This window comes from Thunnus thynnus, chromosome 16, assembly GCF_963924715.1.
Source record: "Thunnus thynnus chromosome 16, fThuThy2.1, whole genome shotgun sequence".
Classification (NCBI taxonomy): domain Eukaryota; kingdom Metazoa; phylum Chordata; class Actinopteri; order Scombriformes; family Scombridae; genus Thunnus; species Thunnus thynnus.
In genome coordinates this window covers 8864458-8889679 of record NC_089532.1, presented here as the reverse complement: position 1 = coordinate 8889679, position 25222 = coordinate 8864458, and the positions used below count along the sequence as shown (strand labels likewise).

At 39.7% G+C, this 25222-nt stretch overlaps 3 protein-coding genes across 3 annotated transcripts in view; 2 read left to right on the top strand and 1 right to left on the bottom strand.

Moving 5' to 3' along the window:
* The window catches only part of syne1b (spectrin repeat containing, nuclear envelope 1b), an 86895-nt gene extending 72476 nt beyond the window's left edge, over positions 1–14419 (top strand). The window contains exons 126-147 of the mRNA XM_067614141.1: positions 144–338; positions 593–718; positions 1081–1236; positions 1955–2113; positions 2661–2827; positions 2946–3108; positions 3733–3920; positions 4068–4218; positions 4350–4532; positions 4791–4928; positions 5384–5575; positions 5720–6047; positions 7013–7081; positions 7866–7993; positions 8296–8422; positions 8642–8853; positions 9198–9398; positions 9534–9662; positions 9960–10172; positions 10343–10435; positions 11369–11427; positions 13265–14419. Coding sequence (XP_067470242.1) covers positions 144–338; positions 593–718; positions 1081–1236; positions 1955–2113; positions 2661–2827; positions 2946–3108; positions 3733–3920; positions 4068–4218; positions 4350–4532; positions 4791–4928; positions 5384–5575; positions 5720–6047; positions 7013–7081; positions 7866–7993; positions 8296–8422; positions 8642–8853; positions 9198–9398; positions 9534–9662; positions 9960–10172; positions 10343–10435; positions 11369–11427; positions 13265–13508 — 3621 coding nt within the window. The 3' untranslated portion in view covers positions 13509–14419. The remainder of the gene's footprint in view (positions 1–143; positions 339–592; positions 719–1080; positions 1237–1954; positions 2114–2660; positions 2828–2945; positions 3109–3732; positions 3921–4067; positions 4219–4349; positions 4533–4790; positions 4929–5383; positions 5576–5719; positions 6048–7012; positions 7082–7865; positions 7994–8295; positions 8423–8641; positions 8854–9197; positions 9399–9533; positions 9663–9959; positions 10173–10342; positions 10436–11368; positions 11428–13264) is intronic.
* Positions 14420–14645: 226 nt separating this feature from the next.
* Positions 14646–18749, bottom strand: ccdc170 (coiled-coil domain containing 170). Its single transcript, XM_067614804.1, has 8 exons — positions 18532–18749; positions 18169–18351; positions 17751–18053; positions 17058–17258; positions 16691–16864; positions 16215–16457; positions 15739–15942; positions 14646–14873 (listed from the first exon to the last, which is right to left on the bottom strand). The coding sequence occupies exons 1-8, from the start codon at positions 18556–18558 to the stop codon at positions 14646–14648; spliced, it is 1563 nt and encodes a 520-aa protein (XP_067470905.1). The 5' UTR covers positions 18559–18749.
* A 1080-nt stretch (positions 18750–19829) lies between these two features.
* rmnd1 (required for meiotic nuclear division 1 homolog) lies at positions 19830–25207 on the top strand. Its single transcript, XM_067614100.1, has 12 exons — positions 19830–19990; positions 20713–21170; positions 21271–21376; positions 21474–21549; positions 21954–21993; positions 22150–22250; positions 22342–22448; positions 22560–22624; positions 22781–22857; positions 23750–23870; positions 23964–24080; positions 24623–25207. The coding sequence occupies exons 2-12, from the start codon at positions 20724–20726 to the stop codon at positions 24653–24655; spliced, it is 1290 nt and encodes a 429-aa protein (XP_067470201.1). The 5' UTR covers positions 19830–19990; positions 20713–20723; the 3' UTR covers positions 24656–25207.
* The last annotated feature ends 15 nt before the right edge of the window (positions 25208–25222 follow it).

Below are 25222 nucleotides of genomic sequence, written 5' to 3'. Positions count from 1 at the left end.
ATAAACCTTGTCTATGTGATACCCCAAATAGGTGAAGACAAACTGCACTATCATCCACTATTATTAGCACTATTATCAGTAATAGGTTTGTAGCTTGACAATTAAGAATTCCTGTAACTGACTGATTGTGCTTTCTGATATAGCTGAGGGAAAAGGTGCTGCAGCGTCAGCAGGGCAGCTACATCCTGACAGTGGAGGCTGGCAGACAACTGCTCCTGTCAGCTGATAGCCGGGCGGAGGTGGCCCTGCAGGCGGAGCTTACTGATATCCAGGAACGATGGAAACATGCCAGCGTCTGCCTGGATGAACAAAAGAAAGAGCTTGCCACCTTGTTAAAGGTATACCAAACAAATTGCTAGCACCCTGTTGAGCACAGGAACCTCAGGGATTCTTGAAGTTATACTTTAAATCTTTTATCTGTAGGAACATTTTGCATTGTACGAAGTTTATGTATTTGTCTTTTTTTCTTGTTTTCCACCAAAAGGCCCAAGCAGATGATGAGAAATTGAGGCAACATTACTATTATTTTGCTGTTTGACTTTCAGTTGTATAATACTGATGCAGTTGCAACCATTGTTTGTGTTTTATACAGGACTGGGAGAGATGTGAGAGAGGTATTGGTGGATCACTGGAAAAACTTCGAGCCTTTAAACGGCAGCTCTCTCAGCCGCTTCCTGATCACCATGAGGATCTTCAAGCTGAGCAGATGCGCTGCAAGGTAACAGTGGTTCCCATCCTCCAGGCATTTTATAGTATTTAGTTAAGTGAAAATTACACAACAGTAATTACACTGATATCAAAAAAGCTTAAAATCAGCATCCCTTGGGGGACCTTGACCTAAAAAATGTAGAAAGAATTATTTAAGAAAGTTGCCTTACTTGTAAAGCTATTTAATTTAAATTTCCTTTATGTAAGTATGTACTTACTTGTACTTACATTTGCTTATTTACTTGCTACATCTCAGATTGTTTGATCCTTTTTGAAATGCATATTGTGATTCTCGTACAGGTCTTCCTGCCCAGCTTTGTCTGCAAATATTACAAATGTTGGTAATGTTACTACTGTATGTGTCATCAACAGGATCTGGAGAATACGTTTGATGGCTGGACTGGGGATTTGGCCCATCTGACTGTGCTGAGGGAGTCACTGTCTTGCTACATCAGTGCTGAGGACCTTTCTGTCCTGCAGGAGCGTATTGAGCTGCTGCATCGACAGTGGGATGAAATCTGCCACCAGGTACAGTGCATTTCACAGTACCTCTGCATAGCTGATTTTCTGAATGTAGTGTAACTGGTCAGCTACTGGAGAATTATTCAGATAAAACTGTGCATAATTCTTACAAATAATTTTACAGCCATGCTCTGTATCACACAATATCAACCATGTAACACTTGAAATATTCCTAGCTGTCACTACTTGCACTAGTCTTGTCTCTGCAGTTCCTTGAGATACCAAATGGTGGTGCTGGTATCACACAGATTCATAAGACTGTTATACTTAAGTCAAAACTAGCTTAACAACATATGGGTGTACGACTAAATACATACATGACTAAACAACAAGAAGACAAATGTGTTAGAACAAAATGTACTGTATGAACTGTTCCTGGCATGTTGCTACAAATTTTAAAAAAGGAACTTTGCTGTCTCCATCAGTTGCCTCTGCGTGTTAACTCTGACTACAACATAGAAAACCTGAAACCTCAAGCGGATAATGTCTTTTCACGGTCGCATCCTGTGTGGAGTAGATAAAACACTCAAACAGGAAACACACAGAAGCAGACACTCGCTGCTCGATGCAAATGAATCACTCAGTGTGCAGTGATCTCTGTAGCACAGCTTCCTTTTGAGACTTTTTGTCATGAATTTCCTTTTTTTGCAATTTAACATGCACAGATAAATAGTTTGCACAGTGATGCGCTTAACTGTTGTGTTATATCACTGTGCCTCTGCAGCTGTCACTGCGGAGGCAGCAGGTGAGTGAGAAGCTGAATGAGTGGACTGTATTCAACGAGAAGTACAAGGAGCTCTGCGAGTGGCTCACCAACATGGAGAGCAAGGTCTCCCAAAATGGAGACATCAGCATTGAGGAGATGATCGAAAAGCTCCGCAAGGTAAATAGACATATACTTGAGCGCCGTCATCTCAAATGTATCTAACATTTTAAATATTTACTCACGGTGACTGTAACAGATACCAACAAGTCATTGTACTTTTGAAATCCACTGTCTCACTTCTTCATGGTTTTACTGTCTGTGTTAAATTTGGCACCAGTATTTGTTTTTAAAAATGCTGCTAAGCTACGTCAAGCTAGTTATCACCATCTTGGTTTCTGCTTTTTGTCATTATTTTGTTAATGCCCTCTCTAAACCTCTGTGTGTACTACACCCAGTGAAGCACCTGTCCATCCTCTTTGCCATTGATGACAGTAGAGGAATTGCTTATGTTGCTTGCGAAGAAGAAAAGTACAGAATATTATACCTGAGCAGAATACCTGCATCGAACTAACTATAACAATGCTCTAGCTGCACCTGTGTTTTCAGCCACTGTGGTATTTTTTACTTTTTCAGATCTCATACGTTTCCTGTTTGTGCACCGGTCATGAAAATGTTCTGCTTGTAATTCTCTTTATGCACTGGTTGTATTGCATTGTGTCCTCAGGACTACCAGGAGGAAATCACTGTGGCAGAGGAAAACAAGCTGCAGCTGCACCTGCTGGGAGAGCGCCTGGCCAAGGCCAGTCACCAGAGCAAAGCTGCTGAAATTGAACAAAAACTCACCAAAGTCGGCGACCGCTGGAAGCACCTCCTGGATCTCATCGGAGCCAGGTGAGGAGCCACACACACACTGGCTCCTGAGTAGCTTAAATAGTCCAGTAATTTAATCTAGCTCATGCAGAATAAACATTAAATAGTACTGACAGAGTTTCATGAATTGTGTTAACAGAGTAAAGAAGCTGAGAGAAACTCTGGTAGCGGTGCAGCAGCTGGACAAGAATATGAGCAGCCTACGCTCCTGGCTGGCCCACATCGAGGCCGAACTATCCAAACCCATCGCCTACGACTGCTGTGACTACCAAGAGATTCAGAGGAAGCTTGATCTGCAGCAGGTAACATAATATACAGTGCAGTGTATAAAATATGCACAATACTACATTATAGATTGTAATATATTATTGTAGCAATTTCCTGTTTACCTGCAACCTCAAACTAGCACTGAGAAGTTGCAGTTGTTTGCCCCAAATGTTGGCAAGAAGGTAATAATTGTAATCTTTTCCTTTTTCTCCTTCTTTTTCTTTAAATAAAATTAAAAAAACACTATATGTGGATCTGTGAACTACAACAGTAATAAGGGACATGCAGACCCTTACAGCAGCTGAAATGTAGTTTATAAAACTTGAATGGAAAATTCAATTAGTTAAATAATGCATTGTTAGGGTTTTCTTTAATTAGGAGGTATTTTGTCAATTAATTATATTTTATGATCATTTAATGGCAAATGAGCTGTTTTATTCATAGTTGCTGGACTGTATCTATCAATGGAGGGACAATAATGCTGGAGAAACAAGAAAAACTGAAATTTTTCAGTTAAATCAAAAGTTATTGTTGTCAAGTTTCACACCTTTCTGATAAAATGGTTTTCTATTCACTATTTTTTTCTCATTGTCCTTGTCATTCTCTTATTACACTCTCACACACACACAAACTCTCTGTCTCCCTTTTTTGCCCCTCAGGAGCTTCAGCGTGACATAGAGAAACACAGTACTGGAGTGGCGTCTGTCCTGAATCTGTGTGAGGTGCTTTTGCACGACTGTGATGCCTGTGCCACGGATGCAGAGTGTGACTCCATCCAGCAGGCAACACGTAGCCTTGATCGCCGCTGGAGGAGCATCTGTGCCTTGTCTATGGAGAGGAGACTCAAGTAAGAAGATAACATACAGTCAGATGTTGGTTGAAAACAAGAAGAGTGGATAGAAACTTTGTATGGATGAAGACTAGGTCACTCTTGTTAATGTTTTGAAAATGACATTTTCCTAACTAAATAGTCACAAATATTTACCTTTGTTAGGATTGAGGAGACGTGGCGTTTATGGCAGAAATTCCTAGATGACTTTGCACGATTTGAGGAGTGGCTGGCCACTTCAGAGAAGACTGCTGCTCTGCCCAACTCCTCTGGTGTACTCTACACTGTGGCCAAGGAGGAACTTAAGAAATTTGAGGTACAGCTATTTCAAAACTATGAACTGTAAGCTATTTTAAACATAAACTGAGACAGGAAAAAATATTTTTTCTTGACCCAGAAGGAGGACTTGTTGATAATGAATGTGTTAATAAAATTTTGTTTCTGTAGGCCTTCCAGAGGCAAGTCCATGAAAGCTTGACCCAGCTGGAGTTAATCAATAAGCAATATCGCCGCCTGGCCAGAGAAAACCGCACTGACTCTTCCTGTCGCCTGAGGGAAATGGCCCACGATGCCAATCAGAGATGGGACAACCTGCAGAAGAGGGTGGCATCCATCCTCCGCAGGCTCAAGGTACAATAATATGTACACAAAATTATGCTTTCACATGCATTGCCCTATTTTTCTGTGTTAATTAGCTGTATCACTGACAATAATGCAAAACAAATGTTAAAGATATCAATCATAACGTGTAAGTTAACCTAAACTAATGAAGCAACCGAGAAAGCTTTGCTGAGCTTCACATATACTATATACATTATAATGTATGTGCTTTCACACTGTTTACGTGTAGATAATTCTAACAGCAGCATCTCTGTTTCAAATATGCAGCACTTTATTAGTCAGAGAGAGGAGTTTGAGACAGCCAGAGACGGTATCTTGGTGTGGCTGACAGAGATGGACCTGCAGCTGACCAACATTGAACACTTCTCTGAATGTGACATTCAGGCCAAGATCAAACAACTCAGGGTAAGTTTGTCACAATTTTTTCACATCTCTTGTCCTCGCAGGACGTCTAAAGCAACCTGGTTTGAAAAGTGTTGGCAAAGCATACTCACATATCTCAAGGCCTTGAGATAGATTGAAAAAGAACCAGAAATTTCTAGTTCTTGATATGTGTGAAAAGTATTTATCTACTATCTATCTATGGTTTTAAACACTTGTCATCTCATAAATTCTTATATTTATCATTTTGAAGAGCAGCTAGACTGACATTGCGTAGTTACTATGGCAAGATGACTATTACTATTATGATACACAAGTCATACTGAACATTGCAATTATTAAATCAAATCAGGAAATTAACATCTGGGACTAGTCAGGCATTTTGAAATTGAGACTATGAAAGAACCCCCGTGTTTAGCATGAAAAACAGAATTAATGAGGACTTGTTTATCTGTCTGCTTCCTCCTCCTGTCCCACAGTCGTTCCAGCAGGAGATCTCGCTGACTACAGCCAAGATCGAGCACATCTTCCATCAGGGGGAGGCACTAATAGAGAAGAGCGAGCCTCTGGATGCTGCTGTCATTGAGGAGGAGCTGGAAGAGCTGCAGCGCTACTGTCAAGAAGTGTTTGGTCGAGTGGAGCGCTACTACAAGAAGCTCATTCGCCTTCCTGTAAGACCAAAGATCATAGCAAAGCATACCAAAGTTTTTATGTTTCCAATTAAGCTGATAAGTCACTATTTATTGTGGCTTGATTAATATTTTCAGTGATCAAATCATTAGCACAAACTGTATATGTCTTTCCTTTTTCACCAGCTTGCAGACGATGATACCGAAGTGTCATTCTCGGACCGTGAGCTGGAGCTAGACGAGCCCGGTGATCTGTCGAGCCTGCCGTGGAGTGAGCGTTTGGGCGATGGCTTCCTGTCTCCTCTGCCCTCCTCCGGCCGCTCAGCCTCCCTTGCAGCCCAGCTCCGGACAGAGCGCTCAGGCAGGGACACCCCAGCCAGCGTGGACTCGATTCCCCTCGAGTGGGATCACGACTACGACCTGAGCCGCGGGCTGGAAAGCGCCAGCAGGGCCCTGAGAGAGCAGCAGAGCGAAGAGGGAGAATTCCTCCAGCGGCCTGCCTCAGCGTTGTCAGGTCAGTATCCATACACACACAGTATACTGCTTAGTGTTGAAGAGATATTTTCAGACTTTAAGAAACCTCTGCTTAAAGTGATGCAGTGTCTAGATGCAACCTTTGTCACTGGTTGCATAATTATATGAATTATGAACAGTTTCCCCTCTAAACGTCTCAGCTTGTCTCACTGGAATAGTTGTTAGAAGGCCAAAGAGGTAAAACTATCAAGTATTACACCAGAGAAAACAAAGATGAGAGAAAAACGAACAGAAATATGAGCATCAGGACAATATTCACTGCCCTATTAATTGTTGTGACCCCTCAGATTTATCTTTTGACCCATTGAATTGGTTATGACCCCCAAGTTGGGAACCACTGCTTTAATCACTGCATCATCAAGCATCATCTGAATGCTTTAATAGCTGACTCTGACCTGTTGGTACCCAGGGAGGAGGAAAATAAAAGTTTGCCTACAGGAACTACATGTTAGCAAGACCAGTGAGGATAACAGTATAAAAGAAATATCACGTAGCATGCTAGGTGCCAAATGATAGACAACATCTTGACAGTTAACTCTATTGAGGTATTTAGATCTCACTTTTTAGAGACATGGATGAACAGGGATCACTCACAGTTTGTTATAATAGACATTTTAAAACTTGAAACATACATGAAGACAATGAAACTTTATCAAAAAAAACAAACAAAAAAACGCCAGGATCACAATTTCAAGCATGGGCCAAGAAATATTAACTAATATTTAAATTGTTTATCTGTCCTTATTTCTAGTGGCTGGGTAAAGCTTTCCACATGTCACATTGAAATTACCCCAAAAGCAATAAGAGAGTTATAATCAAGTGCATTTCCTGTGATTGATAACCGATCTCCACCTAGTGTTGCAGGCAAATACCAGATGTCAAAAATGGAGTCAAACAGTGTAATGCTCACTGCTGAATGTGTGTACTGTATAATGTTTCTTCCAGATGTAGTGATCCCAGAGAGCCCTGAGGCCTATCTTAAACTAACAGAACAAACACTGAGGTCCTCCACTGGTAGGCAACAGCAGACCCCAGCATGCCACAAGTGTTTGGGGCCAGAAATAACAGCCACACTCTGAGTGTTATCACACTTAAAGCCTCTTCACCGGCTTGGACTTTGATTTGCGTTGATTTCCTCTGTTATACACACTTTGGGCACACACTGTAACCAATGGCAACACTTTCTAACACTGGGGGATAGGATCAATTCCATTTTTCCTTCTTCAGTTCACTGGTTCTGCATTGATCTCTAATTAAGCAGAACCAAAATGGAATTCAGCCTAACCCTTCTTTCTAACTGGCTTTCTTACTTTTGTTTGACTTGCAGTGTGCTGTGTAGCTAACCTCTTTGGATTTTTTTGACGTGCATTTTTTGTTTCAGAAATGCATGTTGTAATACTGTCACAGCGAACAAGTCTGAACTCTGAAGTGATTGCAGATTTGTTTAAAATTAAATTTTCATAGGCTTCGGTCACACAGAGGCACGTCGCTAAAATGAAGGATGCAGCTCCTGTCGCAAGCAGGACTGGATACCACTGCGAGGAAGCTTTTTTTTGTCTCAGTAGGAGTAGGGTAGGAAGTTTTTAGGAAATGCAGCAATGATCACCTGTCAAACTATGACAGGTGGCAATCTGCATTCCTGTTTACTTTTTTTCAAGTCATTTTTTTGCTCTCCACGCCTTCTGTGCCTCTGTCTGAGCGGAGCCTCTCCTCTTGTTAGACTGTCGAGCATATTTCTAATATGATTGAAGATATGATCAAGTTCTATAAAGATGAGCATGTAATGTTGTGTCAACAGGGGAGGTTGCCTCTACGGACTCACACGTTCACCCTCTGGATGCCAGCCGTTTCCACCTGCAACAAACGGACAGCAGCCGCAGTCGCACTCCCACGAGCACGGAGCTGGATGCCTCATACATGGGATATGTATGTGTTTTCTCCTACAATTATACAGCAACCCAGAACAACCACCAAACTGTACATTAAGTGATAATTAATTCTGTTTTTTTTTTTTTCATTTTTCTTGCAATTTAAAAATCAACACATTGCTATTAGACCTAAGAAAGCAGTGTTTACTTATGTTTGTCTGTTCTTATTTGAGTATCCAGTTTTATAAATGTTTGCAAAAAGATTTAAATATACGCCCTATCCTGAAATACATATTATATTTTGCTTATACCGATTGAATTATATCTGTAACATAAATATATATCCATTCTGTACTGTAGATGCGATTGCTGGGGGAGTGTCGTGGCAGCATTGACACAGTGAAGAGGATGGGCTTTGAGCTGAAGGAAGAGGAGGACATGGTGTCTGGACTGGCAGATCCCAGTAGCTCAGAGTCCCAAACATCAGGTAATTCTGATCCACTACATATGCTGAAGGCATGTATGATTATACAATAAGCTCTACATTACTATGTATTTGAATTAATATTAAATAACCTATAAGATGTTATCCTATATAAAGGGAAAGACTGAAATGTTCAAATGTTGCCTGGCTCTAATTCAGTGGGATAAAATTAATTTTGGATGTCTTTGACCGCCTTCTACATTCATTCACTCTGCACCTTAGGAGTGATTGAGCGCTGGGAGCTCCTGCAGGCTCAGGACCTCAGCAAAGAGATGCGTACAAAGCAGAACCAGCAGCAGTGGCAGCAGCTGAACTCTGACCTGAACAATATTTGGACATGGCTGGGAGAGACAGAGGAAGAGCTGGAGCAGCAGCGGAGGCTGGACCTCAGCACGGACATCCAGACAATTGAGCTACGCATCAAAAAACTCAAGGTGACATTGATGTAGCACTCAGAAATTGATTGACGTAACTAATCTCATAGCTTCAGCATTCATTGTTTCCAACATGGTGTGTTTTGCTGGATTTATATAATTTATCATTTACCATCTACTTATTCTATGGTGATTATTCCTGCTCCTCAATTAGCTTTCTGACTGATTGAATATTTATAAAAGCTACAGCATAGCAACTTGATCCCTTCTGTCAGTTTTATTGGCTTTCACACTGGAGAGAAATTGAATTTGATGCTTGCTGATGATTTTCTCTTATCTTTGTTACGTCCTTTGTAAGTTGCTCTGCATTCATTAAACTGTAAAATGTAAATGTTTGTCTACAGGAGCTGCAGAAGGCTTTCGACAAGCGAAAGGCCATCGTGTTGTCCATCAACCTGTGCAGTGCTGAGTTTGTGCAGTCAGACACAGAGGAGTCCAGAGAGCTACAGGCCAAACTGAAAGACATGAACAACCACTGGGACAAACTGGGCAGCTCGTTGGAGGAGTGGAGGTCTTCGTTACAGGAAGCCCTCATGCAATGCCAAGTAGGTGCCAGTGAGCTTTGATGAGCAAGTTGAGTCGGACAAATTGATCTGAAATGTGATGCAATATTGTTTTATAGAGCTGTAATTATGCATACAGTTGAATCTCTACATTCCTGATCCACATCTTATCAATAGGACTTCCATGAGATGAGCCACGGTTTGCTGCTCTGGTTGGAAAACATCGACCGCAGGAGGAATGAGGTGGTTCCCATTGACCCCATCCAGGACAGTGATACTCTCCAAGAGCACCATAAAACACTTACGGTACAGAACATATATTGATTACAATGTGTGAGTAGTATGATTGATTCAGGGGTTTAGAGTGGAACAACATTTAATCGAAAACTGTCTTTTTTGGTAAAAATTTGGAACAGTTCCCAGTTCTCCTTTAAAGTTAAAAGGCCTGAAGGTTGTAGTTTTGGTCATTAACAACATGAGCCCAAGAAAAAAATATACATCCTGATTAAAATTATGGGTCAAACTAACTAACTATCCCTTTTAAAAACAAGTGGATTGTGTGAATAATTCTAGTTCTTCTACTCTAATTTACAATCTTCACAGCAAATCCGCCAGGAGCTGCTGGATTCCCAGCTGAAAGTCGCCTCGCTGCAAGACATGTCCCTCCAGTTGCTGGTCAACTCTCAGGGCAGCGACTGCCTAGAGGCCAAGGAGAAGGTTCATGTCATTGGGAACCGTCTGAAACTACTGCTGAAAGAAGTAACCCGAGACCTCCGAGAGCTGGCAAAGATTCTGGACATCACCAGCAGTCAGCAGGTACGTCTTTAGGTTCACCTGTCCAGTGTTACGTGAACAACTCTGAGACTTGATTTAGCAATATAGTACTTTGTAAAGGGCCAGATAACTTTTTTTTGAAGGGACAGTTTGCCTGCCACTGCCTGATATCTCATTTGTCTCTCTCTTTGTGTCAACGTTTCCTTTGACAGGATCTGTCATCTTGGTCGTCTGCTGATGAGCTGGACACGTCCGGGTCCCTCAGTCCTGTATCAGGAAGGAGCACTCCAAGTCGGCGACGATCGGTAACGTATACACCTACCCGTACACGCTGCTCTGTGAGAAGCCAGGTGCTTGGTAACCCCTCTAAGACAGTGCATACAGTAACTTGTGCCCCGAATGCCCCTTCAAAGGCCAGATTCACCCCTCTCATCCCAAGATCTCTCCTCACGCCTTTCTAAACCTCCACAACCTGCTTTACACTCCCTACCTCTGAATTCTGAACTCTTTCCCAGCCTTTTACTCTTCATGCATGTCATCTGTTCCCAGAGCAATCCTTGCCAGAGAACGGGGGAATCCTTTCTTTCTAACTTTTTTTTATCTCTTCCTTCCTTTTCTTGGACAACTTTTTCTTGTTCTCTCTTCCAGACTGAAAACTTCTGTCCTGCAAATCTCTCCTCCCAGTAGACTTTCCTCTAATTTCTTCTCACACTAGTTTTCTTTTTTTATCCCTGTAGTGTTATTCTCAGGAATACTGGCTGTCATGAAACTGCTAAAATTGCAAAAGAAGCATAGAACATGTTGTTTTATGATGTAGCAAGCATGACATTATATTTGTTTTGTATTGTACGCTACAAAAATGAGAAAGTAATCGTTTTTGCACAAGTATTGAGTCATTATTTATCTAAAGATCAGTCCAAATAAGCTTGTCGCTGCTTATAGTATGTGTATGTTACTAAATGTCACTGTTAGCAAAGAAATTCATGCATCACATTGCATAATTTGTAGCTTCCTATTTGCAATCACAAGCCAAAGAGCGCTTCAAAGTAGTCGAGCACTTTGAAAAGCCAGATTCCTTATTATCACGGGTAACGAATCTTATCACCTTCACATATGATTTTGTTGCTGCTCTTCTTTCATTTTGGGATTTCTTTTCATCGGTAGCTTTGTCTTGATTTGCCTGGACTGAAACATACTTTCTTTCTTTTACCCCCCTCCCCCCTGTTCATTGCAAACAGCAACGGGGCAAATGTAGTCTGTCACAGCCTGGACCCTCTGTGAGCAGTCCACACCACAGGTACCTTTCTGTTGGTTTCTAGCACACCCAGAAGATAATGGAACTCATCAGCCCATGATGCACACGGAGGCCGATTCATGTTTACTAACCCCTCTGAAGACTCCGAGTTTTAAGCTGTGTTTTAAAGAATAAGAAAAAAAAGTCCCAATTTCAGTTTTTTAACGCTTGTACCAGATTAGCAGCTCATGACAGTGAATTCCATCATCTTCTGTCAGTCTAGACGCTCTTGTTTAGGCTAGGTGATGAGGTGAGTGGCAGCCCACACATCCTTGATAAAAGAGTTTCACAAGGAATGGTGCAAGGCCTCTTCTCCGCCAATGTCCTTGGCTGCTTAATGTCGCTAACCAGAGGGCATTTCTTACGTGTAACACAAATATTTCTCTATAGCTAACACTCCCTCGCTATTACTGAACACACACACACACGCACACTCTTTTCTCTCCGATTGCCGAGCCAGTAAATGTCTGCAATGAACAATGCAAAGGCTGCAGTTTCTCTCTCTCTCGCTCTCTTTGTCTCTCACTCTCTCTCTCTCTCTCTCTCTATTATGTGTGACATTTCTTCCTCTTCTTCTTTTTCTGCTATCTCACTGACTATCCACCATCTCCCACCCCTCAGTCTGTCATCTGTGAGTCTTGCCTCTCAGGTCTCCATTCGTGAAGTGGTAAGGGGGCACTTTAGGTAACAGCATAGGAGCAGAGTGTAAAACATACATCACTATTGTCCATGCATTCCTGGAGTCAAGGATCATTTTAATGAAGTATGTTTAGAAAGCACTGTAGGTCAGTTTTCTCTTGATTCAAAGAAGTAAATTAATTACCTTTTCATTGTAAGTAGGTGAAGTGATCATCTTTATAGTAATTCCCTTTTAACTGATCATGGAAGTTTTGAGGTAAGAAGACAGTTTTTACTGAGGGTGATGGTGACTATAAATGTTGCAATTAAATTTATAGTTTGACATTTTGTTTTCTTGCTGAGAACTGGAGGCAGTTTCTCCCATTTTCAGTCTTTATGCTAAGCTAGGCTAACCACCTTCATATTCGGTGTACAGACATGTGAGTGGTATCAATCTTGTCATCTAACTTGTATTTCCCAAAATGTCAAACTGTTCCTTTAAAAAAAAAGCAAGCTTAGCTGAACTACCTCGTCAAAGAAGCTGTTTCTAATTGCTACGCTCTTCTCGCCTCGGCATGCTTTGCATTTTTCAACAGGACACAAACCTTCAAAAAGTCCTTTTTAAAAATAATAATATCTGAAAATCTAGCTGACACTTGCAGCATGCCTTTTGTCTTTTATCCTAACATCCTTTTGCAAAGGAATGCAAGCTCACATATGTATATGTTTGGTGCAGGATTGTATGTTTGCCTTGAAAACTGTTTTGTGACTGTCTATGTAGTTGTGCTTATCCACCTAGTCTCAGTCAGCATGTAGATCACAATGTTAAACATTGTCCCAACATTGCTTCAAACCATGTTGGCAATGTCTCCCAAACACAGCATGGTGCGCTGCCATGCAGTTCCCTGTCGCTGAACTGAGATCTTATTTGGATTGAAAAATTATTCAACACTTAAACAATGAAGCGTTTGAAGAGAAGGATGTTAGATTAGAGTGAAATTCAATTGAAGTTTTTTTATTTTATTAGACTAAATCAAGTTGTCAGATATTTTTTTGTGAGTTTATTTTTTTGTAAGTTGTAATGTGATTATACAGTTGTCAAATTAGTGATTCAGATGACAAAGCAGATGGAGGGATTTTGTGTGTTCTCACTCATCGATTTGAGTAACTAAACTTCAGTCTGTGCTGCGTTGTGTGTGTGCACGCGTGTGTGTGTGAGCAGGTCTCGCAGCGACGCTGGATCCGGTTCCTTCCCTTCTGATTCGGAGATATCGGCGGTTCGTAGGTCCTCGTTTCTGTGGCGCGTCTTCTGGGTCGCGTTGCCTCTCCAGCTCATCCTGCTCCTGTTGGTGGTCCTTGCCTTCCTGCTGCCAATGTCTGAGGAGGACTACTGCTCTCAGTCCAACAACTTTGCTCATTCCTTCTACCCGATGCTCAGCTACACTAACGGACCACCTCCAGTGTAGGCTGGCTTCAGGAGTGTTTCATTTCAGTATTCTTGCATCAGTATGACCTAACTTGGCATCATGTTTATATCCTTTGAATGGGGTTCAATCATGATGGGAGCAAAAACTGATCATAGTCATCCATTTGTACTGCAGAAATACAGCTGCCATCTACAGTTAAAATCTTTGTGTGTAGCACATAGGATCAAGCGCCTCACTATGTTACTCTGTGTAATGCTGTGTCATCTTTGGTGTAACAAGACTAAAGAACCCAAACTGTTTTTGTTCACGGTCGACATCTACTGGATGAATGAACTGTTCAAGATCAACGCAGTGGCATATACATGTTGTATTTCTCTCGAGAGAACTGTCAGTGGATAGCACCAAAGTTAAATGCTGAAATATAGCCTGTGAATTTGCTTATAACTCAAAAAATTGTAAAAAGAAAAAAAAAAAAGAAAGAAAACAAACAAAGCATTTAATATATCTTACATTGCAATTATTTTTTTACCTGTATTTTGGCATGCACTTCTAATCTCTGCTTTTATTTACTTACATCCTTCATTGTGTCTGTGGTTAACAGTCCATTTTTCAACTTGAATTACATTGATTCATGTAAGATTCATTTAAGCCAAGATGTGTGTTTTCAATCAAAGTCAGGCACAATTCAAGAGTTCAACCTCTAACATCTGCCATCCATGGTCTTTATACATTTTGCTGTTTTATTTTTAAAAAAAAAAATCAAATACGACTTTAAGATTGAGAATTATGACATATAGAACTATTGTATATTTTGTATGACTGTCAGTTCAGTATCAAATGTATAACAGTCCAGGATTATCTAACATGTGTATATAATGGTAAAAAATTAATATGAAAAATGTATGTATATGCGACCATCAGAAACAATGAATGCCAAATCTCCATTTTGATATTTGTCTTTTTATTTGATTATTACATTTTACATTTTTAATGTTTGTTCAGTGAATTATTGGTGAATCAGAATTTATACTGAGCTTCATCTGATAAGAGTGCTTTTTGATTGATCATGTCATACTGTGCAAGTTCAAGGCTATCTTAATTTTATTTTTAGACCACAATTAATACCTCAACATTTCGACTGCAATTTGGTTTAAGTATAATATATAATTCTAAGCTTCATGAAGGTGAACTGTGTCCTGTGGGCAGGTCCTGGATTTGGGCAAGACAAGGCCTCTGGTGAGTAGGACAGTGCCAGTGCATCTCTGCATGATGATGAAGGTGATGATGGTGATGATGAGTGTGAAGAAGGGTCTCCAGTAATTTGATGATTTCAGAATTTGGGAGAGCCAAGGCCGTGGCGTCCACACCGAGCATCTGGGAAACTACCATCCGGAAATCCACCAGCTGATCAATGGAGACCAAAAAAAAAAACCCCCATCTAAATCTGGTTTGAACGGCAGAATCCATGATCCAAGTTTAAATATGAGTCATCCAAATATTCAAACCTTCTACCACTCAGCCGATTAACAGGTCTTTTCATACACAGACTACCGCTATGAGCTGAGTATAAGGTTTTAGGGTTCTCTGTTGCCCTTAAAGGTTTGTTAACATCAGTTTGTTCAGGGTGACACAGGCCTTTATTTTCACACTCAAAATGCTTATTTTTAATCTTTAAATCAAACTTGTCAATCATACCTGTGAATAGAACAGTTATTTTTAATTATTTAAGTTTAATTACAAGTTTGCTGTAAATTAAAAGTTAAACAAACGGGAAGAAAATCATATAGTATTATTTGCTTTTGTTAACTTGAGAGAAAGCAGATACCATGTTTGTATATTATATAAGCTACCACCTGTCTTGAGAACATAAAAAATATTGTTATATAAAGTAAAAACTCATCTTTTTTTAAAACTTAAAAATTAAGTTGGGCCTGAAGGTCCATCCTTGAAAAAAAAAAAAAATCTAAATATACATGGTCCAACAAAGCTTTCAACCCCATCTCATGGCCTTCCTCAGCAGATAATGTTATTATAACTACTGTAGTGATAACAGCTGAAACATCGACATGACATCTTAGCAACACCATATGCAGAGGAAAACCACAAGATGGGGTTGAAAGCTTTGGAAACAACAAAGTAAGCTGAACCGTTAGTTGAGTTGTTTTGGGGGTTTTTTTGTTTAAGAGGAACATTAACTTTCTACTTTCCCTCCAAAAGGAAAATGTATTGCAGAACAAAACTTTAAGCATTCATAATATCAACACTATACCTCTCTCTCCCTCTCAGACAGCTGAGCCAGGCTCTGTCTGAGGGTGTTGAGTTGCTGCTGGTCCTCTTTGGTTTTCTTCTCTTGACTCTGAAGGTCTGAGCTCAGTGTGTTCAGCTTCCTCTCCGTCTTGGCTTTTCCTTCCACCAGCTGATCTAGCTTCTTTTTCTGCTCCTGTATGCTCTGATCCTGTTCCAGGACTTTCAACTTGGCACGTTGGACACAGCAGAGACCCGAGTGGGAGTTGGCGTTTAGTGAAACAACAGTGACTTTATCTAGGAGTTTATATTTGCTCTCAAATACTCTGATGCTTTGTTAAATATACATGTTTGATTTCAAGCCGCTTTACATAACTGATTCACAATTACAACCCCCTCTTCCCACCCGGTCATACACAAAAATGAACACAAATACACCAAACGTTATGAAGTAAAAATGCCTCTGGATGGAATTCTGGTCCGAAACCCTCTCCCCTCTACCTTGAGCTCATTGGTGTGGGAGAGCTGGGCCTTGAGCTCAGTGTTGGACAGCTTGGTGGCCTTCAGCTCGCCTTGGAGACGCTCTTGTTTCTTCAGCAGTCGTCTGGCCTCTAGATGAGCGTCATCTCGTTCCACGGCCAACGCCGATCTGCTCCTCTTCTCCTCCTCCAGCTCTGAAACCTTCTTCCTCAGGAGCTGGATGTGGAGTCCTTTGCTCTCTAGTTGGTCCTTCTGTGACTTTAACTGTTGGGAACAAGAATAGTTTCCCTGTTCATGCCAACATAGTTGCTCCTCTGCGTGTGTACTTTCAGAGAAAAAAGTGTTTTCATTAAATACATCATGAAAATAAGATAAATGGATAATCAAATTCCACTTAGTGCATGTGTGATCGCTTGTTCGAAGCCATTTTAACATCTAAAGGTTTCATTAATAAGATTTTTTTTTGCACACAAGTTCCCACCATAAAAGTTATGTACCTTTCGCTGCAGGCTGTAGGTCAGAGTTTTGCTCTCTACCAAAGCAGTTCCTTCGTGCTTGACAAGCTGTTCTGCCCGAGACAGGATGAGTTTTAGCCTCATGTCAAAGCCCAGATCCACAGCAATACTGTCAACCTTCATCATTTCTGACAGCTGCTCCAGGAAATCTTCATACTTTAGAGAGAGTTGATCATTAATCATTCAAGTAGACATATATGCCACTGGATTGATGATGAATTTAACATTTTTACATTTACCCATGTCTATGTGATTGTTTTCTAGCCTTCTACAACTATTTATGCATGTATGTATGTACCAATTTAATTCTATTATGATGGTTCACCAGCATTTGTACTACTTTACTCACATGCTGATTGTTGTGTTGCAGCCCGTCTCGATGCATGTCTGCTGTCAACAACTCAGTCTCAAGACCTTGCAGTCTCTCCCTCAGGTCCTGGACCTGCTGCTCTGCAAGCCGAGCCCTCTGTAGTGCGCTGTGCTGGAGCTCCATTTGCTCATTCAGCTCCTCGGAGGCATGACAAAGCCTCGCCTCCATCTCTGACACCGTCTGCAGAGCCAGAACAGTTACAAAGGCTGGTTAGAAGAATTGTACTAAGGATACTAGTGTTTGTCTTTGAGTAGGAGTTCTTCGATGAGAGATTGAAACCTGAAATGTAATGCAAAGATAAACGCAGAGACATGCTGATAATGTAAAATAATAAACAAAGTAAGCACTGTTAAAATATATAGTGATTTGTAAGTACCAGAAAATGGCTTGTCACTGAAAATCTTACACTTTGAAGTAGTGAGTGTGTGTTCAAAGAGCCATAAATATTAGCTTTACAGGGCCATAACTCAGTAACACATATAAAGAAACTAATAAAGTCTTTCAGCTTGGGGACTTTATCGACTCGTGACCCTGATGAAGGCCACAAGCCTAAAAAGTAACCCAAGCTGAAGCACTCCAGTAAGTGTTGCTGCTCTTAAGACTACTTCCCCTCTCTCTGCACCTTGGAAGTATATGAAGTTGTGCCAGAAATCCCTACTCTCAATTCCTCACCTTATTGCAGAGGTTATCCAGTGTGTGTAAAATATCTTTCTCTTTGGGTGGGATGATGTCCTCAGACTCTCCCTGGAGCAGGGATGCAACCTTTGTCAGGAACATCTGCAGTTTCTCCTCAGCTGCCTGGATCTCCCCGTGGCTCGTTTGGACCTTTCTCTCAAGCTCCTCCACCTGTTTCTCCAAACAGTGTGATTCTCGTCTAGCTGCCTCTATGACTCGTTTGCTGGCGTCAAGTCTCTCTGTCAGTGTCTGCATCTCCATCTCTACACTTTTCTTTCCCAACACCAGGCCATCTAACTCCTGAAAGGGACAAAAACATCATAAAGGGTCAGAACACTAAGTATTGTCACCATCTCCAACCACAGCACTGAATGTGACACTGAATTTGGCCCTCAAACTTTAGTGTAAACGTTACCACTTTGAGTGAATCAAGTGCTGCTGCACTGCTGGCAGCCTTTCTCCTCTCTCGGTCCAGCTCTGCCACCAGCCTCAGCACCGTCTCCCTGCTGGCTTTGCACTCCACCTCACTGGACTTCACACTCTCCTCCAAAACAGCAATTCTCATCTTCAGCCTCTCCCTCTCATTGGACTGGTCCACCTATTGAGATAATAATAAAGTGGCCTCAGCTTTTATAAATATGACAATTAGTAAACATAATTTTTGTGTGCTTAAAAAAGTAAAGCCTGATGAATAATTTGCCACATTTATGTGCAACTTTGTTCTTCTCAATAACAACAAATACATAGAAGTCAAATAGTCATCTGTAGTGAAGCATACCTCATCATGGTTTTCCATAACTTCCATAATTAGGAGTGTAGCAGAGTGAGAGGATATACAGAAGAAACTTGTCTGTATTTTAACAAGTCTCCAGGCAACAGCAAACACAGGCTATACCAGGCTCAACCAGATGAGGCGCTGTAGCTGAAACTTCAGACATCTGGGGACTTTGACAATTAGAAAAATAAATGCTCTTTGAATGCCGATGAAATGTTTTATTTATTTATAGCCTAAAATGTACTTAATGTAATAGTGATGTATTAATTTAGGTCAAGTAAATGTATGAAATAAGAGAAAGGGCCCAAAACAAGTTGAACATAGATGTGAAGGTCAACTCAGTCTGTAGGTTTTTTGCCCGGATTTTAGACTCTCAGGTAGTGCTTTTTCTCTTCCTTCAATATAGAAGTGTCTAAAATTGTTCATTCTTGCTTTACAGGGAATATTAGTCAGTCAGTTGTTTCATCTCAGGTCTTGTTTAATGCATGATTGTGCCTGTCACCCAGTAATAAAGGTTATCTCTTGTTCACTACCTTGTTTAGTGACTCACACTGTCGGATCATGTAAATCAACTAAATATATGATTAAATGATTCTCACTTTAGAATTTAAATAACACCAAATATACAGACATACTCAATTGTAGACTATTTGAACTGTAATAATAATGATTTTCCAAAGCCCATGTAACCTGAATATCCAAGAAGGATTAATCTATTTGAAAAATAATAATATTCTTACAGGTGGCCCAAAATTATGGAGGATGAAAAATGACTTAAGCATAAATAAATAAATAGATAAATAAATGCAGAAATAAATCATTAAATGTATGGATAAATGAAAAATAGATATATTTTGGTGATGAAAAAGGACATAATAAAATTAATGTCTTGGATTCATTTTTTTACATTTCCATAAATAAACTTTTTATGTAGGCAATTTCCGTATTTCTACATTAAATACTTAATTAATACAGTATTTCTACATTTCTTCAATTATTTAGTTATGCATTTCTACATTTCTTTATTTATGTATTTCTACATTAATTTATGTATTTATGTATTTTTACATTTATTTATTTCTGTTTTTCTACATATATACATTTATTTACTCATTTCTGTGTTTATACATTTCTTCATTTCTTCACTTATTTATACTTGAGTCATACTTTTCGTTCTCCATATAAAATACAGCCCTGTGAAATGTGTTGCTCTTTTAGGAAGCAATGCAGCCTTGCAGCAAAGTTCTGCCTGCGAGTCAAAGTTCAGGGTTCAGACACGCTCATTGTGCTCAACCATCGCGTCATCATCCCAAACAGGAAACAGTAACACACCTCCTTGGACTGTCATGCAGGTGGTCATGTAGCCACAGATACTCATATTTTGACCCTAGTTGTCTTTTTTTGACGACTGGAGTCATTTCACCATCTGCTTGTTTTAAATCGCTGCTTGGTACATTTACAGGTAAGCTAGCTGACGGCTAACAGTCACATATACCAGCACAGTGAATTGTGTTTGCACGCTGCTCACTACTATGTAACCGCATAAAGTTAACCAGCACCAGGTATATTAAATTGTGTGTGTGTTTAATGTATATTCACACATTTTATTTGAGAGGATATATCCTAACCAGCCTGCTAATAAGGATACTGATAGCTAATGTAATCAAGGTCAGTCTAGTTTGTTTTGATGACATTTTTTCTTATTTCATTGAGGTTAAGATGTCCCATATTTAAGATTTTAGGTGTGAAGCTATTAAAAATGGATAATAATGAATAAATATATAGATTCATGTAGGTTTACAGAATCCTGTAAGGCTCGTAATGTTAAATTGGGTCATAACATTTCATGATGCAACTTCTGGTGTTGCACTAACTGCTGTTTCCTGTGTTTGTGTCTAGGACTGCAACTAACAATTATTTTCATTATCGATTAAGCTGCCGACTATTTCCTCCATTAATAGATTAGTTTTTTTGGTCAATAAAAATGTCAGAAAATGGTGAAAAATGTCGATCACTGTTTCCCAAAGCCCATGATGCAACTTCAAATGTCTTGTTTTGTCCTGACCAACAGTCCAAAACCCAAAGTTGTGGCATTTTTTTCTTAAAAAACTGACTCAAAACAATCAAGTGATTATCAAAATAGTTGGCAATTAATTTTCTTCTGCTTCTATTTGTGCCTTGCAGTCTGTGGGAAGATGCTTCTGCGGACGCTGTGGTCCAGACTGGGAGCTCAGCGGCCAGTGGAGAGGAACCCAGTCTGCATCCTTGCCTCCTCCTGTCTCTCCCAGTCTATACAACCACACCAGTATGAACTCAAACCCAGGGCACATTCAACCTGGTCTGGCGCAGGAACCTCTCCTAGGACGTGTTATTTAAATACTCTTCATCAACAGCAGAAAAACATACAGCATGCTCTGCCTGCGTTAGGCGGATCTAAGAGTCTAAGCAGCACCTTGTTCACTGACTCTGGGATACTGACAAAATGTAGAAGTGGACAGAAGCGTCTGTATACGTCAGATCTCGTGAAGCCAGTATTAAAATCAAGTTTAAAACCAGCCACGGTGCCCGGGAAGAGGGTTCCCAAAGGACCAAGAACAAAACAACCTTCCAGAGCCAATCAGCCTTCCATGGATGAGGACAAGGTGATGTAGGCAGTCATCAGATGAGTTATTGATACTTTTGAATGTTTATACATGTCAGGGTTTGAGTCAGTTATTAATTAAGCTGTGTTTTTCTCTGTAGGATATGATGCAATGTATTGCCTTTGCAACAGCAGATCAGTATCACTTGCCAACACTTTGCCATGACTTGATAGGCCACGGCTTCCATGAGATAGCTTTGCCAAGAGGTTTGAAAATTATTCAGAAATAACAACTTTCCACGGAATTAATTGTGATGTAATCTGCTTGGAACAATTTATTATTATTATTACTTTTTAATTTCAGATGCCTCAAACATCTTGGTGATAAGCACAGAAATGGCTGCAAAACCAGATGACAATGCTCTAATGTTCTTCTTCAGGTAGATAGAAAGTCGTCCGTTTCAGACTTTGTCTTGATCGTACATTGTCCGATGATTGATTATTGAGAAGGAAACTCAATATGCAACGATTTTAATTGGCTATAAGGCTGGGTATCGAACATGAATACTTGAGGATCAAAAACTGTCGAGCATCGCATTGGCATTTGTTTACTTTGATCAAATATTTCCTGATCAGAATAATAACTTAACAATGTTTAGATTGTGTTTTATTGAGGCAAGGTTCATGTTTGAGTGCTTGCATTAATACCACATTATTGTAATCAGTACAGTAACTCATATATTGCATTTATGCTAGTATTGGAAAAACTTGAAAAGATACCCTGACCTTGAAATGGTATTTTTGTAAGAAATCATGGGCTGACTTTCCCAATCTGAAATTTCAGGGAAGGATCTGTAGTTTTCTGGAATGTTGAGGAGAAAATGGTAAACAAATTTCCAACCTACTACTTTTCACTAAGACTTCTTGTATCTGTGGTTTTATAAGAAAAATATATTAAAAAGTATATTATTTAATTCATTATGTTTTTGCCTACTTCTCTACTGCAGCGTTCTCTGTTGACACTTTTTTCCTCTTTACAGATGAAAAAGGTGTTGAGAATATTGGAACATCATGAGATTCAACCTTATGAAGTAGCGTTAGTCCACTGGGAAAACGAAGAGATCAACTACGCTGTTGCAGAGTATGTCGGTGTTCGCTTTTGTTTTTGTTATTTGTACTTCCAGATGCTCTCGATGTTTTATTTGGTAAAATCTTAATAATTTTTTCCTCAGGGGAAATACAAAGCTTGAGCGTGGCAACTTTATTTTGAGTGACAAGATGGATGAACATGAAGCTGTTTTGGAGAAATTTGCATTTTCAAATGCATTAAGTTTGTCAGGTGAGAAGCTACACTTCAACTCTAAATCATTAACATTTGTTTTGTTTTGTTTTGTGGTAGCATCTTATTCAGCCTGTCTGCTGAGTCTTAACCTTTTGCTTTCTTTTCTAGTGAAGCTGGCAATATGGGAAGTGTCATTAGACAACTTTGTAGAGTCAATTCAATCAATTCCAGAGGTACAGACGACATTTAACAGCAAGCAGCAAGAAATCATGAATAATTGATTATCTGTAATGCTTGTTTGTGTGTACAGCTGGTCGTGCTTGTGAGATCTGTTATTTCTTAAACATAAGTGCTCTCCCTAATGTCCTCATCTATTTATTTTTCCTCAGACACTGAAGTCAGGCAAAAGAGTCAAGTTGTCCTCGGCAGAAGTTATGCGGAAGATAGGAGAGCTTTTCACGTTAAGGTAAATTCAGTTTTCTCTAAATAGCATTTCTCTGAGTGGGCTCTGTAAGCATTCAATTTTTTTTTTCAAAGTTTTAACTGCATGCTGAAACCTTCCTATTATAACTGGAAATCAGCCTGGAATCTCAGACATGTATCTTTAGGATAAACATCTGAGGATTATTCAGTTAGTGTTGCCATGACTTTAGTACTATAAAGACATTTATATACTTGCCTGTGATTTCCAGTTGTTGTCAGTTTCTTCACTTATAGTCTTATCACATTCCCAAACTGGCAGAGAGGCAAAGGCTGTGCCTAATGATGGATGTGGTTAAATCAATATTTGGTCCATTAACAGGAGAAGTGCATTTATGGGGAGGTACCTAAGCTGTTATAGAGGAGGTGATGTCTTTGTACAAAGTGGGCCTTTTAAGTTCGGCATACTTGAAAACACTTGACATTTCATTGTAAGTGTCTTAAAAACATAAAACCAAAGAAAAGTGAAATAAAAAAGGCAAAGAGAACAATGAGATTCATTGTAAAAACACAAAAATTAAGGTAATTGGAAATATTTAAAAACTCATTAATTGAGAAGCCCTCATTCATGTCTGCAAGAAATAAACTTTTGAGATAAAAAAAAAAAACTCAGAATACTTCTCTTCTCTTTTTTTCTGAGAAAATTGACATCACCACCTCTAAATGATGAAATGTGAGGTATATGGTGTCACTCATGTCCATCATGGGCCACAACTCTTGCCTCCCTTGGGAATGTGATTGGCCTGAAGACACATGATCGTAGAGAAAGCCCATCTGTATGAATATGTGAGCACCCCATTAGCTGATATGTATATGATTATTTTCATAGAGTATGATTTTTAACATTTCTGTTTGTTTTTTACATCCTCCTCTGACAGACACTGTATCAACCTGAGGTCTGACCTTCTCATCACACCTGATTTTTACTGGGACCGAGAAAACCTGGAAAAACTCTATGACAAGACCTGCCAGTTTCTCAGCATCAACCGCAGGGTCAATGTAATTAAACCAATTTTAAAAAAAAAAAAAATGTATGTGTGATCTTATTTCTGATCTTTGCTCAGGATGTTTAAAGTATTTTCTATGTTTCAGGTCATGAACGAGAAGCTTGAACATTGCACACAGTTGACAGACCTGATGAGGAGTCACCTGAGTGAGAAGCACAGCCTGAGGTTGGAGTGGATGATAGTCATCCTCATTACTATTGAAGTAAGAGAGATCACATCTTAATGCGGTCGTCTTAATCAATCAAAGCTGGGATCTGCACTTTGCAAGCACTGTGCAACTGTTACAGCAACTGCCACTGTATTAGCTTGTCTGTCATTTAATTATAGGATAATTTCAGCATTTGTGTGCCTCTTTTCGGGTGGAATTGAGTACAGCTGGGGTACTGGGGTCATTAAAGTCATTTATTCCACCAGTGCTTTTCCTTCTTTGACAAGGTTTTTCTCTTTTTGCTCGAGGTTTCGTCCCGTTAAAGGGGAATTTTTCCTTGCCGCTGTCACCAAGTGCTTGCTCACAGGGGAATGTTGGGTCTCTGTGAATTAAGGAGTACAGTCTAGACTTGCTTTATGTAAAAAGTGCCCTGAGATAACTTCTGTTGTGATTTGGTGCTATATAAATAAAATTGACTTGACAAGTCAAAATGTTTGCAGTGAAAAGGTTCATAAAGGTTTAAAATGCTCAAACAAATACTTGCATACTGCTTTTTTCAGTGAAATATTACATCTGTTGCTCTGTTTTCATTGCAGGTAATGTTTGAACTTGCACGGATGATCTTCTAAGCTGCTCCTCGAGCAATGCACAAATCCAAAAACTACAGTAAAAAAAACTACAAAAGAAGAATGCTGCACTATACAGAGGTACTCTGTTAGGTATATGTGACAATGTTTTCTGGAACTGAAATAATCAAGCGGACCTAAACACTTTTGAATGTCTTATTGTCCATGTAGAGTATACTGTCTACCTTTCAACAACATACAGTACAACACATTTTTTTCCACCATTTCTTTACTTTTATGCTAAACATCATTGGGACTTTTCAACTGTTGGCATCAGCTGACACAATAATGTTATTTTGAGTCTTGTTTGCTGAATTTATGTGCTTAAGATATTTCATTTCATTTTTACATCATGTGCAAAAGTCTATGAATCTTGTTTTGTATGAAAGATGCTGTTTTTAAAGGACTTATTTAGAGTCTGAGGGCTGCAACATGTGGCATCATTGTCGTAATTGAACACAAGCAGTAGAAAAAGAAAACAAGGCAGGAATATATCCAAACTCATGAAGTCCATGAACTCCCAGCTGTGAGTGCTGTGTTGTAGAGGATGCAATAAAGTATTGGTGTTTG